Raw genomic sequence first — 18297 nt, 5'->3', positions numbered from 1 at the left:
CCTGCAGCCAGCCTCCCCTCCCCCAAAGTAAACCAGCAAGTGGAAGGTGCAGGCGCTCGGAGGGAACCCAGCTCGGGTTTCAGGCCCGGACACTCCTTCCCTGCTCTCAGCGACAATAAAGTGCTCCCTTTCCCCGGGGAATCCCACGTCTATAAAATCCAAAAGAAGGAATAAGCTCTATGTCCAAACATGTTCATTCCGGCTTCATCTATAATGGACAAAATAGTAACTGAGAAACACCTAGATATTGGGCGGTGGGGAAAGGGTACCGGTGTGACCCTAGCTTACTTCCCCTGGGCTGGGATAGACCAGAGGGTGGTTGTGAGGATGCAGGAGCTGCCATGGGGTGGTCAGGCCGTAAGGGAGAGGGCAGGGCCCCGGAGTCAGACTGTCAGAGTTTACGGCCTGGCTCTGCCCCTTTCTAGCTGTGTGACCGGAGGCCATAACTAAAGCCCTCTGTGCCTCAGTTTCCTCACCGTAAATGAGAGCTGATAAGAGGACCTACCTCCTGGGGTCATACAAGCACTGAAGGAGTTAATATATAGTGTTTAGCACAGCACCTGGAACCTCTGGGTGTTGGCCACTATTATTAAACTATGTACCAGGCTGTTGTGGGCTGAGTTGTGTCCCCCCACCAATTCCTATGCTGAAGCCCTAACCCCCAGGACCTCAGAATATGACTATATTTGGAGATAGGGCCTTTACAGAGGTGATTAGACTAAAATGAGGCCATTAGTGTGGGCCCCAACCCAATATGACTGGTGTCCTTATAAGAAAAGGAAATTTGGAAACACAGAGAGACGTGAAGGCTGTGCGTGCACAGAGGATAGATCCTGTGAGGACACAGTGAGAAGGTGGCCGTCTACAAGCCAAAGAGAAACCAAACCTGCCGACACCTTGATCTTGGACTTCTAGCCTCCGGAACCGTGAGAAATAAATTTCTGTTGATTAATCCACCCGTCTGTGGTACTTTGCTATGGCAGTCTTACCAAACTAATGTGCACGCCTAGAAACTTTAATAGGACGCTCACCACATAACAGCTCTATGCTCTAACATTAGAGTTTATTATCTCATGTCAATCTCTCAACCAGGAGAAGGATACTATCCTCCCATTTCAGAGATGAAGAAAATTGAGGCTTGGCTAGTGAGGGAGGGCTAGGATTAGAATCAAGTCTTTGTGACTCCAAGGGCCCATTCAAAACCTGCCTCCAGCTCCCTCGGTGGGGCCCCACTCAGCCCCCTGCATCCCAGCCTCCCTCTTTGGACAGATCATGTACATATTTTCCTACCTCTGTGCCTCTGCACATGCTGTTCCCTCTGCCTGGAATGCTCTTCCCACTGCTTGCCTCTCAGGCTAACTCCTATTCAATTCTTCAAAACAAACCCCTTCTTCAAAACAAACCCCTTCTTGAGCATCACCTCCTCTCCATGGTTCATCGGACAGCCCTGGCTGATTTCCTCCTCTTCAGGGCTTCCAATCATTCTGTGCTTTATCACCATGATGGTAAACGTTACTAGGTTCCGCTGTGGCATTTATACTTTATTTGTGTGTGTGTGTGTGTGTGTGTGTGTGTGTGTGTGTGAGGAAGATCAGCCCTGAGCTAACATCAGTGCTAATCCTCCTCTTTTTGCTGAGGAAGACCAGCTCTGAGCTAACATCTATTGCCAATTTTCCTCCTTTTTTTTCCCCCAAAACCCCAGTAGATAGTTGTATGTCATAGTTGCACATCCTTCTAGTTGCTGTATGTGGGACGTGGCCTCAGCATGGCCAGAGAAGCAGCGCGTCGGTGCGCGCCCGGGATCCGAACCCAGGCTGCCAGCAGTGGAGCGCACGCACTTAACCGCTAAGCCACCGGGCCGGCCCATACACTTGAGATTGTATCGATGTGGTTGCCGTGAGCTCCTTGAGGGCTGGGGCTCTGTCCTCCTCTGCTTTGAATTCCTAATGTTTAGGACTGGCAGCCCCAGAGAGGCACTCGCAAACACCAGGGGGCTGAGGTGAGGGGTGAGGCCGCCATCTTCGGCTGGAGAGACTATCCCAGCCTCAGGAGTAGATCCTGAGCGAAGGGAACCTTCTGTCTCCTGCCAGGGGTCAGAGTGGGGGAGGCAGATAAGAGAGAGAGGCTCAGAGTCCGCACTCTTGGCACAAGAAGAGGGGTCCTTTGACTTCCTGGGGGCAGCAGTGCGGCAAAGCGGGAGGGAGAGGGGACTGGGTCAGGCCACCCTGGACCCATGTCCCGGGGTGTGTCTTGGGCACATCATGCCACCTCTCTGGGCCTCAGTTTCCTTGTATGTGAAATGGGAACAATCACTACCTCAGGTGGGTGTTAGGAGGGTTAGATGTGGGTGGAGCATCTACAGTGTGGGGCATAAAGGGATCAATGCTGGATTGCCTCTTTGCTGGGACGTTGAGGAAGACAGCAGACCAGAGAGACACCTGCTTGCCTGTGGTCACCCACTAGGCTGGCTGAAGGTGGGGAAGCAGCTCACCCCCAATTAATAATTAGTGGCTGTGTAGCAGGGGTGTCCTAGCTCCCAAGACATGCTCCCATTGGCGCAGTGTGTGGACGCTGGCTTAGAGGCTGAGTGAGAGGGCAGTCAGATGTGGCCGGGAGGCACGGAGAACAGAGGACTTGGGGTGAATTCCAGTGGGCATTCTCCAAGGGTGAGGTCACCACCTCTAGCTCCCCTGGGGCTGCCCAAGCCCCAGGCACCACTGAGCCAGCTCTGGAGCAGGAGGGGGTGGTGGCAGGGACCAGGGCCAGGGCATAGAGCCAATGTAAGGCCCACAGCCTGGTACAATGACAGGCCCGTCCCATGGTGAGGTGCTGGGGTCCTTATCTCGGGAAGACTGGTGTTTCCCGTTTAAGATGCAGTTTAGTCCAGGGGAAGCTGAGGGACAGGGGAGAGCAATGCAAGGGATGCTTCTTGAGCTCCCACTAGGTACCAGAATGCTTCTACACCCTTCCCAGTTTAATCCGGGTGTTGACCTCATTCGGTAGTGATGGTTATTAGCCCCAGTTTGCAGATGGTGCAAGTGAGGCTCAAAATGGTGACAAACCTTGCTCCACAGGGAAAGCAGTGTAGTAATGGGTCAGAACACAGAGACTTTGGAATCAGACACACCTGAGTTCAGATCTGAGCTTTGACACTGTGAATGCCAAGTTACTTCAACTCTCTGGGCCTCAGTTTCCTCGTCTGTAAAATGACAGTAATGATAGTTCCTACTTCTTGGGGTTGTTGTGAAGACTCGACGACATGGTTCATGTAACATGTACTCAGCGAGCGCTAGCCATCGACGTCCCCATTTTACTGATGTCACAACCAAGCCTCAGAATGGTGAGGCAACTTGCCCAAGGCCACACAACTAGTCGGTGGCAAGTCCAGGGCGTGAACCCAGATCTGATTCTTTCTGCCCTGCCTACACCACTGTGGAGGGGCCGGTGGTAGCCCCCAGCTTCCACAAGGCTGTCAGGAGGTGGCTGCAGAGGTGAGGTTCCTTGGAACAACCACTGGCCCAGATTTCCTGCGGAGCCATGGAAGCCGGCCCCCGGGGACCAGGTCAGGGTCACGCCTGCAGCTGGGGTTCCAGGCAGGGAGGAACTGGAAGCCTTGCTTGTTGCACAGCATCCTGCCGGCGGCCGACATTGTTCTCTGGACCCTCCCGGCCCAGGGCCCCCACATTAGGGATTTCCGGCAGCCTGGCCAGAACTCCCTTCACTTTCCTGAGAAGCTTTCCCCAGGCGGCTGGGGTTGGGGCTGAGCTGGACCCGGCCCTCGCCCCAGGCACGGACTGCTGGGAAGCACGCTGGCGACAGCACCATTCACATCCCCTTGACCAGACAGGTCCTGGCCCCAGAGACGGCCCTTCTCAGAGACAGCGCCCTCCTCACTCGCCTCTCCTGAAGCCGAGGGAAGAAACGGCTGTGACTCATTTTCATTTCATTTCAGGGCTGGCTGAAGTCAGGGGACCGGGCTTCAAGTCCCTATCACAAACACTCTGTGACCTGGGCAAGTTACCCCCTCCCCGCGCCCTTATGAGGGGGCCTGGAAGAAACCTGATGTCCCCGGACGTTAGTTCAGGAATGACCGCGGCCCCTCGCTCTGCTGTCTTAGAGCACAAACTCCTTGAGGGGATGGTCCATTTCCCTCCCGTGTTCCGTATGTTTAGAAAGAACCCACGTCAGTGACCACCATTCATTCATCCAAATGCTTCTAAGACCCGCTAACGCTCTTGGATGGTGAGCACTCCTATTCGGAGTGGCGTCTCAGCCATTCTGCTGACCTCACTCTGCGCCCATCTCATCTGTGAAATGGGGACAATTGTGCCTGGCAGGGGAGGGGTGGGGATTACAGTGGAGACACAAGTCCAGGAGCCAGCACAGCAAACTCAAGCTTCCATCCCTGGCTCCTGCCTCCAGGCTGACTGGGTAAACTTGGTGTCAGAGAAGAAATGTACAGAAGCCACACCCCAGGGTGTCTTGGGGCTGAGGGGGAGCCTGTGGCTGTGTCCCCTTTCCTAGGCTTTCAGCAGGTGTCTTCGTTTCAGAGGGGCTGGCACTGGTCTGTCTGGCCCCCAGCAGGACTGCCAACCCCTCTTCCTCAGGCCCGGGAGCCCACGGAGGGCAACAGTGGGGCCGACGATGCAGAGCCAGCAGCGTCCTGGTGAGGTCAGCGCCATGGAATTAGTCACACGGGATCACCCTGAGGACTCTGCTCAGCCAGTGACTCACGCCACGAACAGCCTCAGGGGTAGAGACTGCCAACCTGGGCCGGCAGAGGCCACGGGATTGCCGCGCACCGGGGCACACCTTTTAAGGAGAGGGAGCTCGGGGCGGCACAGAGGCCGTGCCCTGACCCAAGGCCTCTGCCAGCCCTTCTCCACATCTGCTCGGGGCAGAGAGGCCAGCCCCCCACCCGGGTTCAAATCTGGCATTGTCATTTTTTAGACATGACCTTGGGCAAGTCAATTTCTCTGAACCGGTTTCTTTACTTGTAATAGGGAAATAAGCCTTGTCTCATCAAAGAGGAATGAAATGAGGTAACGTGTAGACAAAGTGCTTGGCAAAGGGCACCTTTTAAGGAGTGCAGTGGGGTACAGTGGAAAGGACCTGGGCTCGAGGCAGGGCGCCCCGGCTCTGAATGCCAGCCCCAGCCCTTACTTGCTGGGTGTCCTTGAAAGTTACTCAACCTCTGCATCAGGGCCTCTTCTGTAAAGTGAGCTGACACTCTTGCCTTGTCGGCTGGTTGTGGGATTAAGATCATAGCCCACATTTTATACGATGAGGGGGGAGGTGTAGGAGGGCCAGCCTGCCTGGCCTTGAACCCCAGTCCAGGTGCCTGTGGGCGTCATGATCTTGGATGGGGTCCTCACCTCTCCAGTGAGTCTCATGTGTAAAAGGGAGTGATGATGCTACCATGGACCTCGTGGGGCTGCTGTGGGCTGAGGCGCTTAGGACAGTGCCTGGTGTGCCCTCTGAGCACTGGCTGCCAGTATTCATTGCATGCCTAGCTCTCGGCCTTTCTCCACTAATGCCAGCTGTGGTCGTTCAGAGGCCACAGGTCCTGCTTCTGAGCAACCCCGCTCTCCTGCATCAGTCACAGCAGCTTTCCCAAGGCAGCCCTTGGGTGGACCTCTCAAAGGCCCCAGAGTAACTCAGGCTGTTCCAACAGGAACAGGAGCGCCACTGAGAACAACGCACACAGGGCTGGACACAGCACCCAGGGCCAAGGGGAAGGGTGACAGGACACCCTGCGGTCGAGCACCCACAGCCTCCAGGAAGCTGGGCAACCAAGCCAGAGGGCAGCTGGGCCGTAGGAGGGGGAGAGGGCAGGCTTTCTTGGCTGGCGGGCCTGGTCTGCCTGGTACCCTCCTCCATGGCCCAGGGCAGTGGGGAACAAGAAAGGGCAGAGAGCCCGGCCCCGAGACGGAGGAGTCCCTACAGCAGACACAGCGAGGATAACCCGGCTCCCTTGGAGCAGCTGCATGGCAGTCAGCAGAGGGGGCAGCCCCGCAAGGACCCAAGGCGTCAGCTCTAAGAGCCCTGGCTGCAGAGGCAACCACGTCTGGGCAGAAATCCCAGCTCTGTGCCCTGTAATCCTCAGTGTCCTCATCTGCACAATGCGGACAAGCACCCTCTTCCCTTACTTGCAGGTGAAGGTGTCCCCAGAACAGCAGGCGCCACTGACAACAGTAACGGGGGCTGGTCAAGGGCAAGAGGGCGGTGGAGTCGGAGGCGGAAACAGGGACAGCAGCCCAGGCTGGCAGGGGGTCACCAGTGCTCCCAGAGCGCACAGAACAGAAGCTGTCGGCAGAGCAAACCCTGGATTTATTGGTCCGGTGTGTTCACAATGAGGGCTCCTGCTCAGAGAACCAAAGAGCCTGCTAATGGTGAGGGATGGCGGCGTCTCGAGACTTCCAGAGTCAAGGGTCTGCAGGACTCCCCCAGCCCAACGTGTGCTGGCTGCCTCGTGCCCGGGGGGAAGGAAGGGAGGTGGCTCTGTGGGGTGGTGGCTACGGGGTAATTTAGTGCAGGGCCAGGGTCTGTTCTTCACAGCAGGAGGGAGAAGGGATCACATAAAGTTCTTTATTACAGACCTACAAAAAATGAGAGAATTATATATTACTCTCACTTGTTTGGGTTTCTTTTTTTCCTTCTTTTTCCTTTTACAAAACAGCAGCAGGAAAGAAAAAGGCAGGAGGCAGATGAGCCAGGCACCGGGGTTCGGCTCAGAAGGGACCAGGGAGATGAGGACCAGGCTGCTACTGCAGGCCCCGGGGCCCTCTCCAGGCATCTCGGGAGAACCGCCACAAGCCCTAGAGGGAGCAGACAGAGAGAGTGGGTGCGAAGGCGGCTGTCCCCAGGTCCGCAGCGGCACCACTCCTCTGGTGGCCAGCCTGGCAGTCCGCCGGGCTGGAAGCACTCAAGGCTCCAGGTTTGAGGCCTGGTCTCTAAAGCAAGGGCCACAGACAGAAGGGAGGAGGCGGGAAGGGCCGGCACAGAAGGGCTTCGAGTTCTATTAGGGTCCCTCCCTGGACCACAGGGGCCCAGGTGGGCAGGACTCTTCCCTGCTTGTCAGCCAATCAGCTTCTTCAGGAAGGCCTCCAGCTGGTCTTCATCCTTGATGCCCACAAACTTGTCCACCACGTCCCCATTCTTCATGGCCAGCACAGTGGGCACAGCTGACACCTAGGTGGAGGGGACAAGGGAGGCCACATCACTTAGAGGTGAACTCTTCTCACCCGCTGTTCCCAAGCCTCTGTGGGGAAGACTGGGGGCTCCTGCAGGGCAGTGGCTGCCCAGAGCCATGGGTGGGCCCTTCCCTTGATGCAGGGGCGCTGCAGGGCCTGGAGGTCCAGCCACTGGAGAAACTCCTCCATGTGGGCTCCCAGCAGCACCCTTCCTCCCCCAACCGCTGACTGACTCATGTCCCAGTGGTTTGGCTGCGGTGACAGGAGAGATTAAAATAACCCATGCAGCTGCAGGCCAGGGCTGGGGGAGGGAGAGGCTGAGGGGCTAAGAGACCGTCCCTGAGGGGCACCCCGAGGGGCACAGTGGGGCGAGGAGATGCGAGTCTGAATCCTGGCCTTGCCAGTCACTAGCTGGGGTCCTTGGCTAGCTCACACCACCTTTGGAGCCCCAGTGCCCTCTTCTGTAAAATGGGGGAGATGGTATCTAGCGTGAGGGTTTAGGACAGGGATTGAAGAACCGTGCATAAAGCTGGTGGGTAGGAGCTCTGGATCTGGAGCCGGCTCACCCAATCTTGGCCACTCTGGGCACACCTCTTCATCCCCCTAGGGCTCAGGGATCTCAGCAGCAAAATGGAGACACCAGAGCTACTTAGATTAGAGGGGACGGGGGCTGAATGAGATAACGCACGCAGTCTCGACACAGCGCCCTGCACCCGGCAGGCCCGTCAGCAGTGTCAGAACTGGCACGGTGCCTGGTACACAGCGCGCGTGTCAGAAAGCCTAACGCAGGGACCCCGCGAGCTACTTCAGCTTGCTGCCGTGACGGTCAGCAGAGCCCAGAAATTCACTGACTTGTACTGGACAGTGTGGGAGGAGCCATATGTGATCTGACGTTTATTTACTGGGGGGGGGGGGTCTGGACATTCTTGGCCTATGAAGCGTTTTCTCACTCTCTCAGGGGACCTGTATAGATTTCATGGTTTGGAAACGAGGCCCATGGCTGTTCTGGCACCACACATTTTCTGCTGCCTGGGCTCCCTGCCTGGCATTCGTGGGCATTTGAAAAACCGTATAAACAGAACAAGATAAACACAGACTTCTCTTACACACGAGTTAACTACAAAGTAACAAGAGCGATTTACACAAACATACCAGGTCTTCACATCTCCCAAGTGCCTTCCTGCACATGAGTCATCTTGGGAAGCCCAACTTAAGATTCAGAATGTTCACACTTCACATGTCAGTTACAAAACAAAGACCCGCCGGCCAGCCCAGCCCCATCTCACCTCTCGGTGGGCCATCACTCACTCACTGGCTTTACAGGGCAGGCCTTGCACCCCTCTCCTAATGGGCAGGTAAGACGACATAGTCCCTGTCACTGTTAGGGCCTTCAGGCCCCTTCAAGGACTGCCCTGGGCTGATGTGGGTGGCATCTGACACAATTCCCAGGGAATGTGCAGGCAGACCTATCTGGTGGGCTGACCACGCGTGTCACTGCTCATGGCCCCACAACTGGCTCCTGTCCTCGTCATTCTTGACTCCGGCACGGGGGTGGCACAAAGCGCAAGGGTCCAGCACGTGGCTCGCCCTGTCTCCAGGCACGCAGGGCCCAGAAAAGCCTGCTCCAGGATGCGCGAGTCACTTGAGGCGCAGCGGGGCCTGCGCGTGCTGTTCTTTCGCGCCCTCTAGCGGTCTGTGACAGCAGCGGCCTCAAATGGGGCAGCTCTCATCAGAGGCACAAAGATCAAGCGCTGACTGTTCAACTTTGCACTTACTGGACCCCACCCCGTCCTCTGTCTCTAACTGAAATAAATGCTGTATGAGAAGTGGTCTGTTTTTACGTGTCCTCTAAGCAGGACTCTACGCTCACCGAGGTGGCATGGAGTGGACCTGGTTTTCCTCAAGAACTCCAGATGAGTCCCGTCATGATCACACTGTGTAAATTCACATGTGCTCGCACACGCACAGACCATGCCGCAGCCGGGAGCACAGCAGACACGCCACAACTGTATTTTCATGACAACCAACGTCGAGTCATTGCTGATCCAGGGCGTTCTTTGACTTTTGAGTCTAAACGCGCTCTCTCTCCCTCACACACACACCACCCCCCATCCCCACACACACAGCCACAGGCTTGCCAGAAGCTGGACTTTCCAGGACATTGCAGGGATACCTGGGCTGTGATTGGACTTCCCTCACCCCCAAGGAAGAGGATGTGGCTTTGCTGGTTCTGAGTTTGGCTCACAAATCAGGAGGGGCTGGTGCTCGTAAACACTGCCTTAAATGGAAGTGCACACAGGTCCTCGGCACATTCTTCTGGAATGGCGATATAAGTGTAAGAGGGGCAGCGGTGGAGCGAGAATTCAGCTGCCCTCTCAATTCTGGCGGCACGGAGGGAACTGAGGGGCTGGAGAGAAGATGAAAAGATGCGCTAGGCTGGGCTGTATCTCCTCCTGCTCCAGGAAGCCACCTGGAGCCTCCCATGCTTGGCTAAAGACCCTGGGAACTCGGGGCAGGGAGTGTTTGTGTGTGTGGTCTCTTCCCACTAAGCTGCAGCTCACCCGCCTGCACAGCCACTGAGCTTGATGTCCCTGTCAAGGGACAGGCAGAGCGCTAGATGTCGCAGGAGACTGGCAACCTCCTCCTCAGCTAATTGCAGAACGCAAAGGAAAAAAATCATTGTCACCCCAGCTGCCACATACTGAGTGCTTTTTAAGTGTCAGGGACAATGCCAACCATGTGCGTATGCTATCTCATAAAGTCCTGCCTCCTGGTGGGATCATTTTAGAGATGGGAAGACTGAGGCTCGAAGGCTGAGGGAGTAGGAGGTAGAGCTGGGATCTGACACCAGATCTGTTCAACTTCGCTGTCCGTGACATCGCACTGCTGTACCTCAGCCTAAGAGGAGGGAATCAGAAACAAACACTGAGGCCCCGCAGGGCGAGGAAGAACATGTGGGGAAGCGTTAAAAGGATTTCACGTTTCAAATGAGAAATACCAAATGCTTTATAAAAGCTTTTGGATATAGGAGGGTTCTTGGAAAAACTATTATTGAAAAAATCAAATCCAAGTCTATGACATTCTGGAAAAGGCAAAACTATGGAGGCAGTAAAAAGATCAGCGTTTGCCAGGGGTTCAGGGGGAGGAGGCAGGAAAAGGTGGAGCACAGGGGATCTTTAGGATGGTGAGACTGTTCTGTGTGATACTGTAATGGCAGATACATGTCATTCTGCATTTGTCCAAACCCATGAAACGTACACCCAGTGAGCCTCCCACTGACAGGCAGCTGGCAGCAGCTCCCAGAAAGCCCGCCTGGGGCCTCAGAACTTGTGCTTCTGGATGTTTGGTCCCAGACTCCCAGCAGTGCATCACCCGGAAGCTTGTTAGAAATGCAGAATCTGGGACCCTTCCTGGACCTACGGAATCACGGTGTGCTGTTTAACACTATCTCAGGTCCTATTCCTGTTTGAGACGCACTGACTTAGAATACTTTCAAAACAGGGAGATGTGGGAATGATTGGAGGACGGTGCATTCCAGCTATGAGATGTTAGTCAATGAACCGTCTGTGAGGTTATATGGAACATTAAACAGAAGAAAACTGAAATGAAAAACCCAAATGAGTGCCCCCAAATGCGGACAGTGGCGGCATGTGGATGGTAAGCTCACAGATGACTTTTCCCCGATAGTTACTTGGCTGTTTTCCTAATGCTTTTTAAAGGGCATTCTTCTATGAGATGAGAAAATAAAACGCTAGCAACTACAAGTGCGAGGTCAGACGCAGAAGCCCCAGAGGAAAGCATCAAGGCTCAAGGGTCCACGTCCTGATCCACTCTTTCCCCCGAGCAGGTGGCCAGCTCTGAAGCATCAGGAAATGCCCAGCCCTTCAGTGGGAACGTGAGGAGATAGGAGAGCAGAGAGCTGCTCACTCCAGCAAGCCAGGGCAGCGTGGAGTCTGGGGGGACGGACACTGAAACCTCAAGGCCCTGGACGACTGTCCCTTCCCTCCCCTGTGGGAGACACTGCAATTCTCAGGCGGGCAGTTGACTGAAGCATAAAGTGTGGTGCGAGGGGAGAGGAACTGGTGCGAGGAAGGAGACTCACCCTGAGGGTGTGTGCTGGGTGTAGGGGTGTCAGGAGGGCTCAGGGAGAGGTGCCTAATTCCCTGAATGTTAGTTAGTCAGTTAGTTAGGTATGTATGTATGTATGTAGTGAGAAAGATCAGCCCTGAGCTAACATCCATGCCAATCCTCCTCTTTTCACTGAGGAAGGCTGGCTCTGGGCAAACATCTGCACCCATCTTCCTCCACTTTATATGGGATGCTGCCATAGCACGGCTTGCCAAGCGGTGCGTCGGTCCGCGCCCGGGATCCGAACCCGTGAACCCGGGGCTGCCAGCAGTGGAGCGCGTGTACTCAACCGCTAGGCCACGAGGCAGCCCCCCTGAATATAAGTTAAAGCAGTTTCTCCAACCAGTTCATCCAGCATTTGGAAAAGGAGGAAGCTGTCCCAGGAGGTACTATGGATCTCTTAGCTGAAACCTTCTCCTCAGGCTCTCCTCCAAAAGAACAGGTGTGAAGGAAGGAAGGAAGGGGCTGGGGAGGGGTCAGGAAGCAACTCTACTGGAGCTTCCTAAGCCTGCAGTGGCCTCAGCCCAAGGCTTGGCAAAACAAGGAAGCTGGGACCGGGTGACTGGGCCCAGCAGCCTTGAGGTCTTTGTGTGTGACCTGCACACTATTTGGACAGTAGACAGAGGGAGGAGAGAGAAGATCCTACAAGAGGACCCTCTTCTCAAACACACACTCGCCAGGCTTAACCACAGGACTTTGGTGCCCAGCCCTACATCACCAGGCTCCCTGGAATGCAGGTGGGGACGGTCTTGGAAATTCTCACCACCCACGTGACCACTGTTGGCAGGAACTGGGTTATTCTTCTTTGCATCCGTACCATTTATCACAGTTCCTGGAACATGGTTGGCACTTGGGGTGTGTCTGCTAAAGTTGCACTGGCTGAGGCTGAAGCTGTGGTGTTGGGCAGTGCCATGAGGGAGCCTAAGACATCTTAAGCCTGCCATCACCCTGGGGATGCCCAAGAGGAGCTCCAGCCCTCAGCTCACACCAGAAGGCCACACCTTCACTCCCACAGCTGCTGCAGGCCTCTGGGGGAGGGATGGACACGTAGGGAAAGCTAGGGGCATCTAAATGGTCAGATGAGTGCCCCCTTGACTGAGCGATCAGTGGGAGAGCTTTGGAAGAAAACATGAGTCATCCCTCCCCACAAGCCCCTGTAAGCAGCCCTCGGTCTCAGTGCTACGGATGGTCTTACTTTGAGAATATCCCCCCACCATCTGCAGTAGCCATCGGTGGCTCTGCCTGCTCAGCATCTATTTCCTTTGCCTCTAGTCAGGGCAGGCTGACTTTCCTTTGGGTGATCACTCTCAGCCCCGGCTCAACGGGCAGCCAGCCTATTCTCACCCCGCCCCCACCCATTGCCTGCCACATGGACTGGCTGGAGGATGGGCATCTCTACTTGACCTGATCTAGTGAGAGTCAAGCCTGCACTTCCAAACCCTGAGAAAGAAAGAGGCCCCCTCTTTCAGACACTGTTACCCGGAAGGAGGAAGGGGTGAAGGTTCACTCCAGCCAGATCTAGATATTTCAAGAGAACCACAAATCTGGATTTTCACGTGAAATCTTCTGAGTTTTAAATATCAGCATCTGGTTTGGTATTTTAAAAAAACACTTTGAAGGCCAGATCAAACATGTCCGTGAGCCAGGGTTGGCTCTGGCCACCAACCGCGACCTTGGCCCTGTAATAACGCTATCCTCAGCAGGGCTATCCAGACCTTTCCAATCTGGCAGCAACTGGCTTTCTCAGCTGCCCGTCCTCTTACTCCTTGCTCAACCCTTCACTCTAGCCATCCAGCCACAATGGACCTCTCCCCTCTCTGCAACTACAGTGGTCTCCAAGGCCCAGAGGAGGCCGCTAAACCCCACCCATCTCCTGCTCCTCTTCCTCCGGCATGCTCTGCGCCAGCCACACAGGCTCTGCTACTCTGTGAGCAAACTTGTGAGACTCTGACCTCAGGGCCTTTGCATGCAATGTCTGCTCTGCCTGGATCGCTCTTCCGCAGAGCTGCAGGGTTCACTCCTTACTCCCTCCAGGTCTTTGCTCAGAGGTCAGCTTCTCAGCGAGGCCTTCCCTGGCCCACCCTCCTAAAAATAAAACCCTCCCCAGCCCGTGCTCAGCACTCCCACCTCCTCTTCCTATTTTTCTCCATAGCACTTACTATATAAACAGGGACCAGTGAACTAGAGCCTACAGCCCAAACCCAGCCTGCTGCCCGTTTTCATAAATAAAGTTGTTTTTTTTTTTGGTGAAGAAGACTGTCCCTGAGCTAACATCTGTTGCCAATCCTCCTCTTTTTGCTAAGGAAGATCAGCCCTGAGCTAGCATCCAGGCCAATCCTCCTCTTTTTTTGCTGAGGAAGACTGGCCCTGGGAAAACATCTGTGGCCATCTTCCTCTACTTTATATGTGGGATGCCACTGCAGCATGGCCTGATAGCCGTGCATAGGTCTACACCCGGGATCTGAATCTGCGAACCCTGGGATGCCGGAGTGGAGCACGAGAACTTAACCACTACGCCACACGGCTGGCCCTTGTAAATAAAGTTTTATTGACACACAGCCACACCTATTTGTTTATACATTGTCTATGGCTGCTTTAGTGCTATAATGACAGTTAACTATTTGCAACAAAGGTCAATGCCCTGCAAAACCTCAAATATGTACCACCTGGTCCTTCAGAGAAAGTCTGCTGAGCCCCGACCTAAAATACTAGAACACGGGCCCCACGAAGGCAGGGGTTCTGTCAGCTTTGGTCACTGTCATGTCCTTGGCAACAAGTAACAGCACTGGCATGTAAGGGACCCTGAGAAAACATGTGTTGGATGGATGGACAAGCCAATCAAACACACCAGGCTACCTCATGTCTCTGTGTATGCTGTGCCCCCCCGTCTTCTCTGTGCGTCCTTCACGGCTCCACTCAGAGGCTCCCTCTAAGGGGAAATATTCCCTGTCCCCCGCCCTGTGACAATCAGTCCCTTCTTCCCCTGTGCATCTCTTTTCTCAACACTTCTCACCCTACAGTGAAATGAGATGTCTCCCCATCTCTCGCTAGACTGAGAGCTGCTTGGGGACAAGGAGTTCATCTTATTTGTCCAGAACCACAAGTGCCTGGTGCACTGCAGGGCTCACAAATGACTGGTAACTGGACATGTGAGTGGACACACACGAGCGAAGGATGCACCAATGTCCTGAGACTCAGAGAAGGACCTGTGTTTTGGGTCATACATTCCACATCCTAAAGCTGGTGGAGAAGAGAGACAAGTGGCTCAGAGGATCAATGTAGGCACATCTGCAAAGTGCTCTGAACTCCTGAGACCACAAGAAAAAACCAAGACCCCCACCTTACTTACTACCTGGTGGTCCCCAAGACATCTCCTGCACCAGCTTCTCTGGCCCCGAGCACCCCCCACACCGGCTGCCCTGTGGCAATCCCCTGCCAGTCCATACCTCATACTCTATGGCGAGGTCTGTGTGGTCGTCAATATCCACCTTGGCCATCACCACCTTTCCATGCTGCTTGGCCACCACCTTCTCTAACCTCGGCCCCAGGATCTTGCAGGGACCACACCACCTCGGGAGGGGAGAAAGGAAGCATCCTGTCACAAGAGCACTTGACAATCCATCTGTGGTCTCCCCAGAACCTTCCCTTGACGCACATCTTCCTGAGGGACCTTTTGCCCTTATTACCTCTGTTTACAGTGTTTGACTATTAACCTGTAATGCTGACATGCCAAAGGGTAACGCCAGGAGACTCTGCAACAGAGGAATCTGCACAGGTCCCGGACTATTAAAGCACAGGCCTCATCATAACACTCTTATAAAGGTTATTTCATTTATTTCAATATATCTAAAAAAAATATGGTCATATAGAAGAATATGGGACTTGAAGTTAAAAGGTTTGGGTTCAAAGAAAGGCTCTTCACCAACCAGCTGATTGTTCTGGGGCCTCAGTTTCCTCAGTTGCAAAAGAGAGACTCTGCCTCTCAAAGCTGTGATGAGAAAGCAACTAAGGCAACGTGGATAAACATGGTCTGTGAGCTGTAGGGACTTCCGACACCTCATGGACTGGGAACTAAAGGGAGGGGAAACCAATGGCTAGTGAGTGTCTACGACACGCCAGTCACTGCGCCAGGAACCTTCTCAGCTTCTACTGCACAGAACCCTCAACCCTGCAAAGGGAAAGAAAACATCTTCCTAAGAAACTGAGTCCCATACAAGTTAGGAAACTTGTGTAAGGTCACAGAGCTAGTAAGAAGCACAGCTGGGGTTGCAACCCAGGTCGTGTTCCAAGTGTCCTCTTTCAGCCCCAGACAATTCGGTGTCAGCCCCTGTGTCAACTGCTACCAGGGAGGTGTCCCCTCCGGGTGGGGAGCTCTTTGAGAATAGGCTGTCATCTCTAGGTGTGTGGCACTAAGGGCAGTGCCTGGCACTAAATGAACAAACTCGCACCTTGCTTCCTTGTTGGAGAAGAAAATGAGGCATCACTCCATTTATCATTCCTTTTGGAAGTGCTCTCTGGAGTGCTCACCATACCAGGAGGGCAGAACAGCTCTGATCCCATGAACCCCTGGTCGATGACGCCTATTTTATCCTCAGCCATTAAAACCCTTTCCATTCAGAGATTTCAATGCACGAACTCACAACACCTAACAGCCCAGTCTGCAAGCCCTCATCTCCTACTACAAGGAAAGAAAGGGAGGGACAAGGACATCAAATGGCCTGCCCAAGGCGACATGGTGAGTCAGAGGAAGAATGGGGTAGAAAGCAAAAGAGCCTGTCAGAGATTTGTTCAGAAGGCCTCCCAACTTCTAACTCAGGCTACATTGGCTCCTTCTAGAATGTCTAATTTTAAGGGGTTTGTCCAGTTTTTTGTAGCCAGGCCACAAGGGTCTGGAAATGAAGACCAGGCTAACAATCAGAAGGCTACAGCCCTTTAAATATCCCTAACACAAACTCATACAGCACTGAAAAGAAACGCCTGCCCGTCCCTGCATGCTCGGGCACCACTGTGGTGGCACTGGTAACTTTTTGCCAGCCTTTCCCGGTTTTGGTGGCAAGATGCTGAAATAAAATCAACTTATCTGCAGGGCCAGGAACTGGTACACACCAACAACCAGAGAATGTGATAGTCATATTTTTCCCACTTTTGTCCAGGCTGAAGGTGACTGACCCATTCAGGCAGAGACACAGAGCGTCAAGAGTTTCTCAGCACTAATCACAGCGAGCTTTGAGGCCTGTTTATCAGTTTGTCTCCTACCAGACTGCACTCAATCTCTGAGAGCAGGGATTGGGTCTTACGAGTCTTTGCAATGAGTCTGTGCACGAGAAGCATCAAACGTGGTACTGAGACAGAGCAGGCACTCAATCAATACCTGAACAAGCGACACCCCAGTCTTCTGCTGACCCCAGGACTCACTGTGCATGGAAATCCACAACCACTGGTGTCTCACTGTTGACAACTCGGTCTTGAAAGTCAGGTCCGTCCTGGATGTTAAAGGTGGTCGTACAGACTCTGGTGGTGTATATTGACCGGGCTTGGCTGGGTGTCACTGTCTGGTTACCAGGACTGCACTGTGGGGTCTGCAGGGCCCAGGGGGTGAGTGGTGCCCACCGACCCTGAGTGGGCTTCCTGGAGATGATGGAGGCCAGGAACCTTCTCAGGAGAAGTCGCTGAGCCATCTGTGAGGGGAAAAGGCAGGAAGAGCTGGGGCAGACAACATGCAGTCAACACACCAGAAAAAGAAAGGTATTTGGGAGAACTGGGGGGCTCAAGATGCAGGGCTGGAAGCAAAATGCCAGGAAATAGTAAAGAAATTAGGATACTGGTTGAATTACAAGAAGAAAGGGAGGAAAGAACCAACATTTACAGAGCACCTGCCAAGGGCCAAGTGCCCTGCATCCACCCTAGTCCTCCCAGATCTACTTTGAGGACGTTTCCATAGTATCGCTCACATTACAGAGAAAGAATCCGGGGCTCGGGTAAGCTGGTGCCCAAAGTAACCCAACTAGTTAAACGAGTCAATACTGGAACCAAAGGCCGTCTGCAAAGTCCTTACGCTATCGATCACTCTATTAAGAAGTGTTTTAATGGGAAATTAAGGAAAAGGGGGTTGTGAAAGCATCAGGAAGGAGGAACCGCAACAATTTAAGGAGGAACTAACAGGCACAGAACAGGAGTGTGGGGGGGACGCAAAAAGGAGGGACGTGTGTGTGGAGGGAACTGGGGAACGGACGCCACGGGGGACCCCGGCTCTCCGGAGAGCAGGTTCCCTCGCCCCGGGCCTCCGCCCGCTCGGCCGCCCGCCGCGCAGGAAGGCGCCCGCAGCGCGCCTCAGCCGCTACAGCACCGAGAGCCGCCCCCACGGCTTCCTACCTCCCTGCAGCGCCAGCGGAAGGTGCACGGCCCGGCCCTCCGCGCCTGTCAAGGGCACTGCTGCCGTCACTTCCTCAGAGGAGGGCCGTTCCACGGCCACTTCCGGGGACAGGCACTCTGGAGCACGTCTCTCCGCAACCTGAGGGGCGGCTCCGATTTTCCGCCAATGAGAACGGCGGGGGAAGGCCCAGCTAAAGGGGCGGAGCCTCAGTTAGGGACCGGAAGACAGGGGCTCTCGGGGGAGAGACCGGAAGACGGGGGGCGGCCCCCGGGGGGAGGAACCGGAAGTAGGGACGGCCCTCGGGGGAGGGACCGGAAGAGGCGGGCGGGCCCCAGGGGAGGGTCCGGAAGAGAAGGTGGAGGGAGGCGGGAGCACGGGGGAGGTACGAGAGGGAGAAGAGGGCGGGAGGGAGGTGTGGTTCCGGATTTTGCAAACTCCTGCCGCCTTATTGGTCAACCTGCACTGCCCGCCCGTCTGTCGCATTGTCTTCCAAAAACTCGTAGAGGTGCTGGAAGGTTCTTTCCTTCCATCCTACGAATGAGGAAGCTAAGCCCCTCCGAGGCATAGTAGACCCTGACTGGGAGTCAGGAAGCCGCCGTGTGG

General features: G+C 54.6%; 1 protein-coding gene across 1 annotated transcript; it reads right to left on the bottom strand.

Annotated features, from left to right (window-relative positions):
- Positions 1-6574: 6574 nt before the first annotated feature.
- On the bottom strand, positions 6575-17795 carry TXN2 (thioredoxin 2). Its single transcript, XM_058568439.1, has 4 exons — positions 17694-17795; positions 16737-16999; positions 14768-14891; positions 6575-7191 (listed from the first exon to the last, which is right to left on the bottom strand). Exons 2-4 carry the CDS (start codon positions 16997-16999, stop codon positions 7078-7080), a joined length of 501 nt encoding a protein of 166 aa, XP_058424422.1. The 5' UTR covers positions 17694-17795; the 3' UTR covers positions 6575-7077.
- Between the last annotated feature and the right edge of the window lie 502 nt (positions 17796-18297).

This window comes from Diceros bicornis, chromosome 25, assembly GCF_020826845.1.
Source record: "Diceros bicornis minor isolate mBicDic1 chromosome 25, mDicBic1.mat.cur, whole genome shotgun sequence".
Lineage (NCBI taxonomy): Eukaryota > Metazoa > Chordata > Mammalia > Perissodactyla > Rhinocerotidae > Diceros > Diceros bicornis.
Note: the sequence above shows the minus strand (reverse complement) of the source record. Positions and strands in the feature narration are given on the sequence as shown.

Excerpts from the sequence above, each read along its gene's own strand:
- TXN2 (XM_058568439.1), bottom strand. The coding sequence starts at position 16,999 with ATGGCTCAGCGACTTCTCCTGAGAAGGTTCCTGGCCTCCATCATCTCC. Across the intron at positions 14,892-16,736 it reads GTTGTGGATTTCCATGCACA|GTGGTGTGGTCCCTGCAAGA; the intron begins GTGAGTCCTGGG and ends TCCCCTCCCGAG. Across the intron at positions 7,192-14,767 it reads ACCTCGCCATAGAGTATGAG|GTGTCAGCTGTGCCCACTGT; the intron begins GTATGGACTGGC and ends CCCTCCACCTAG.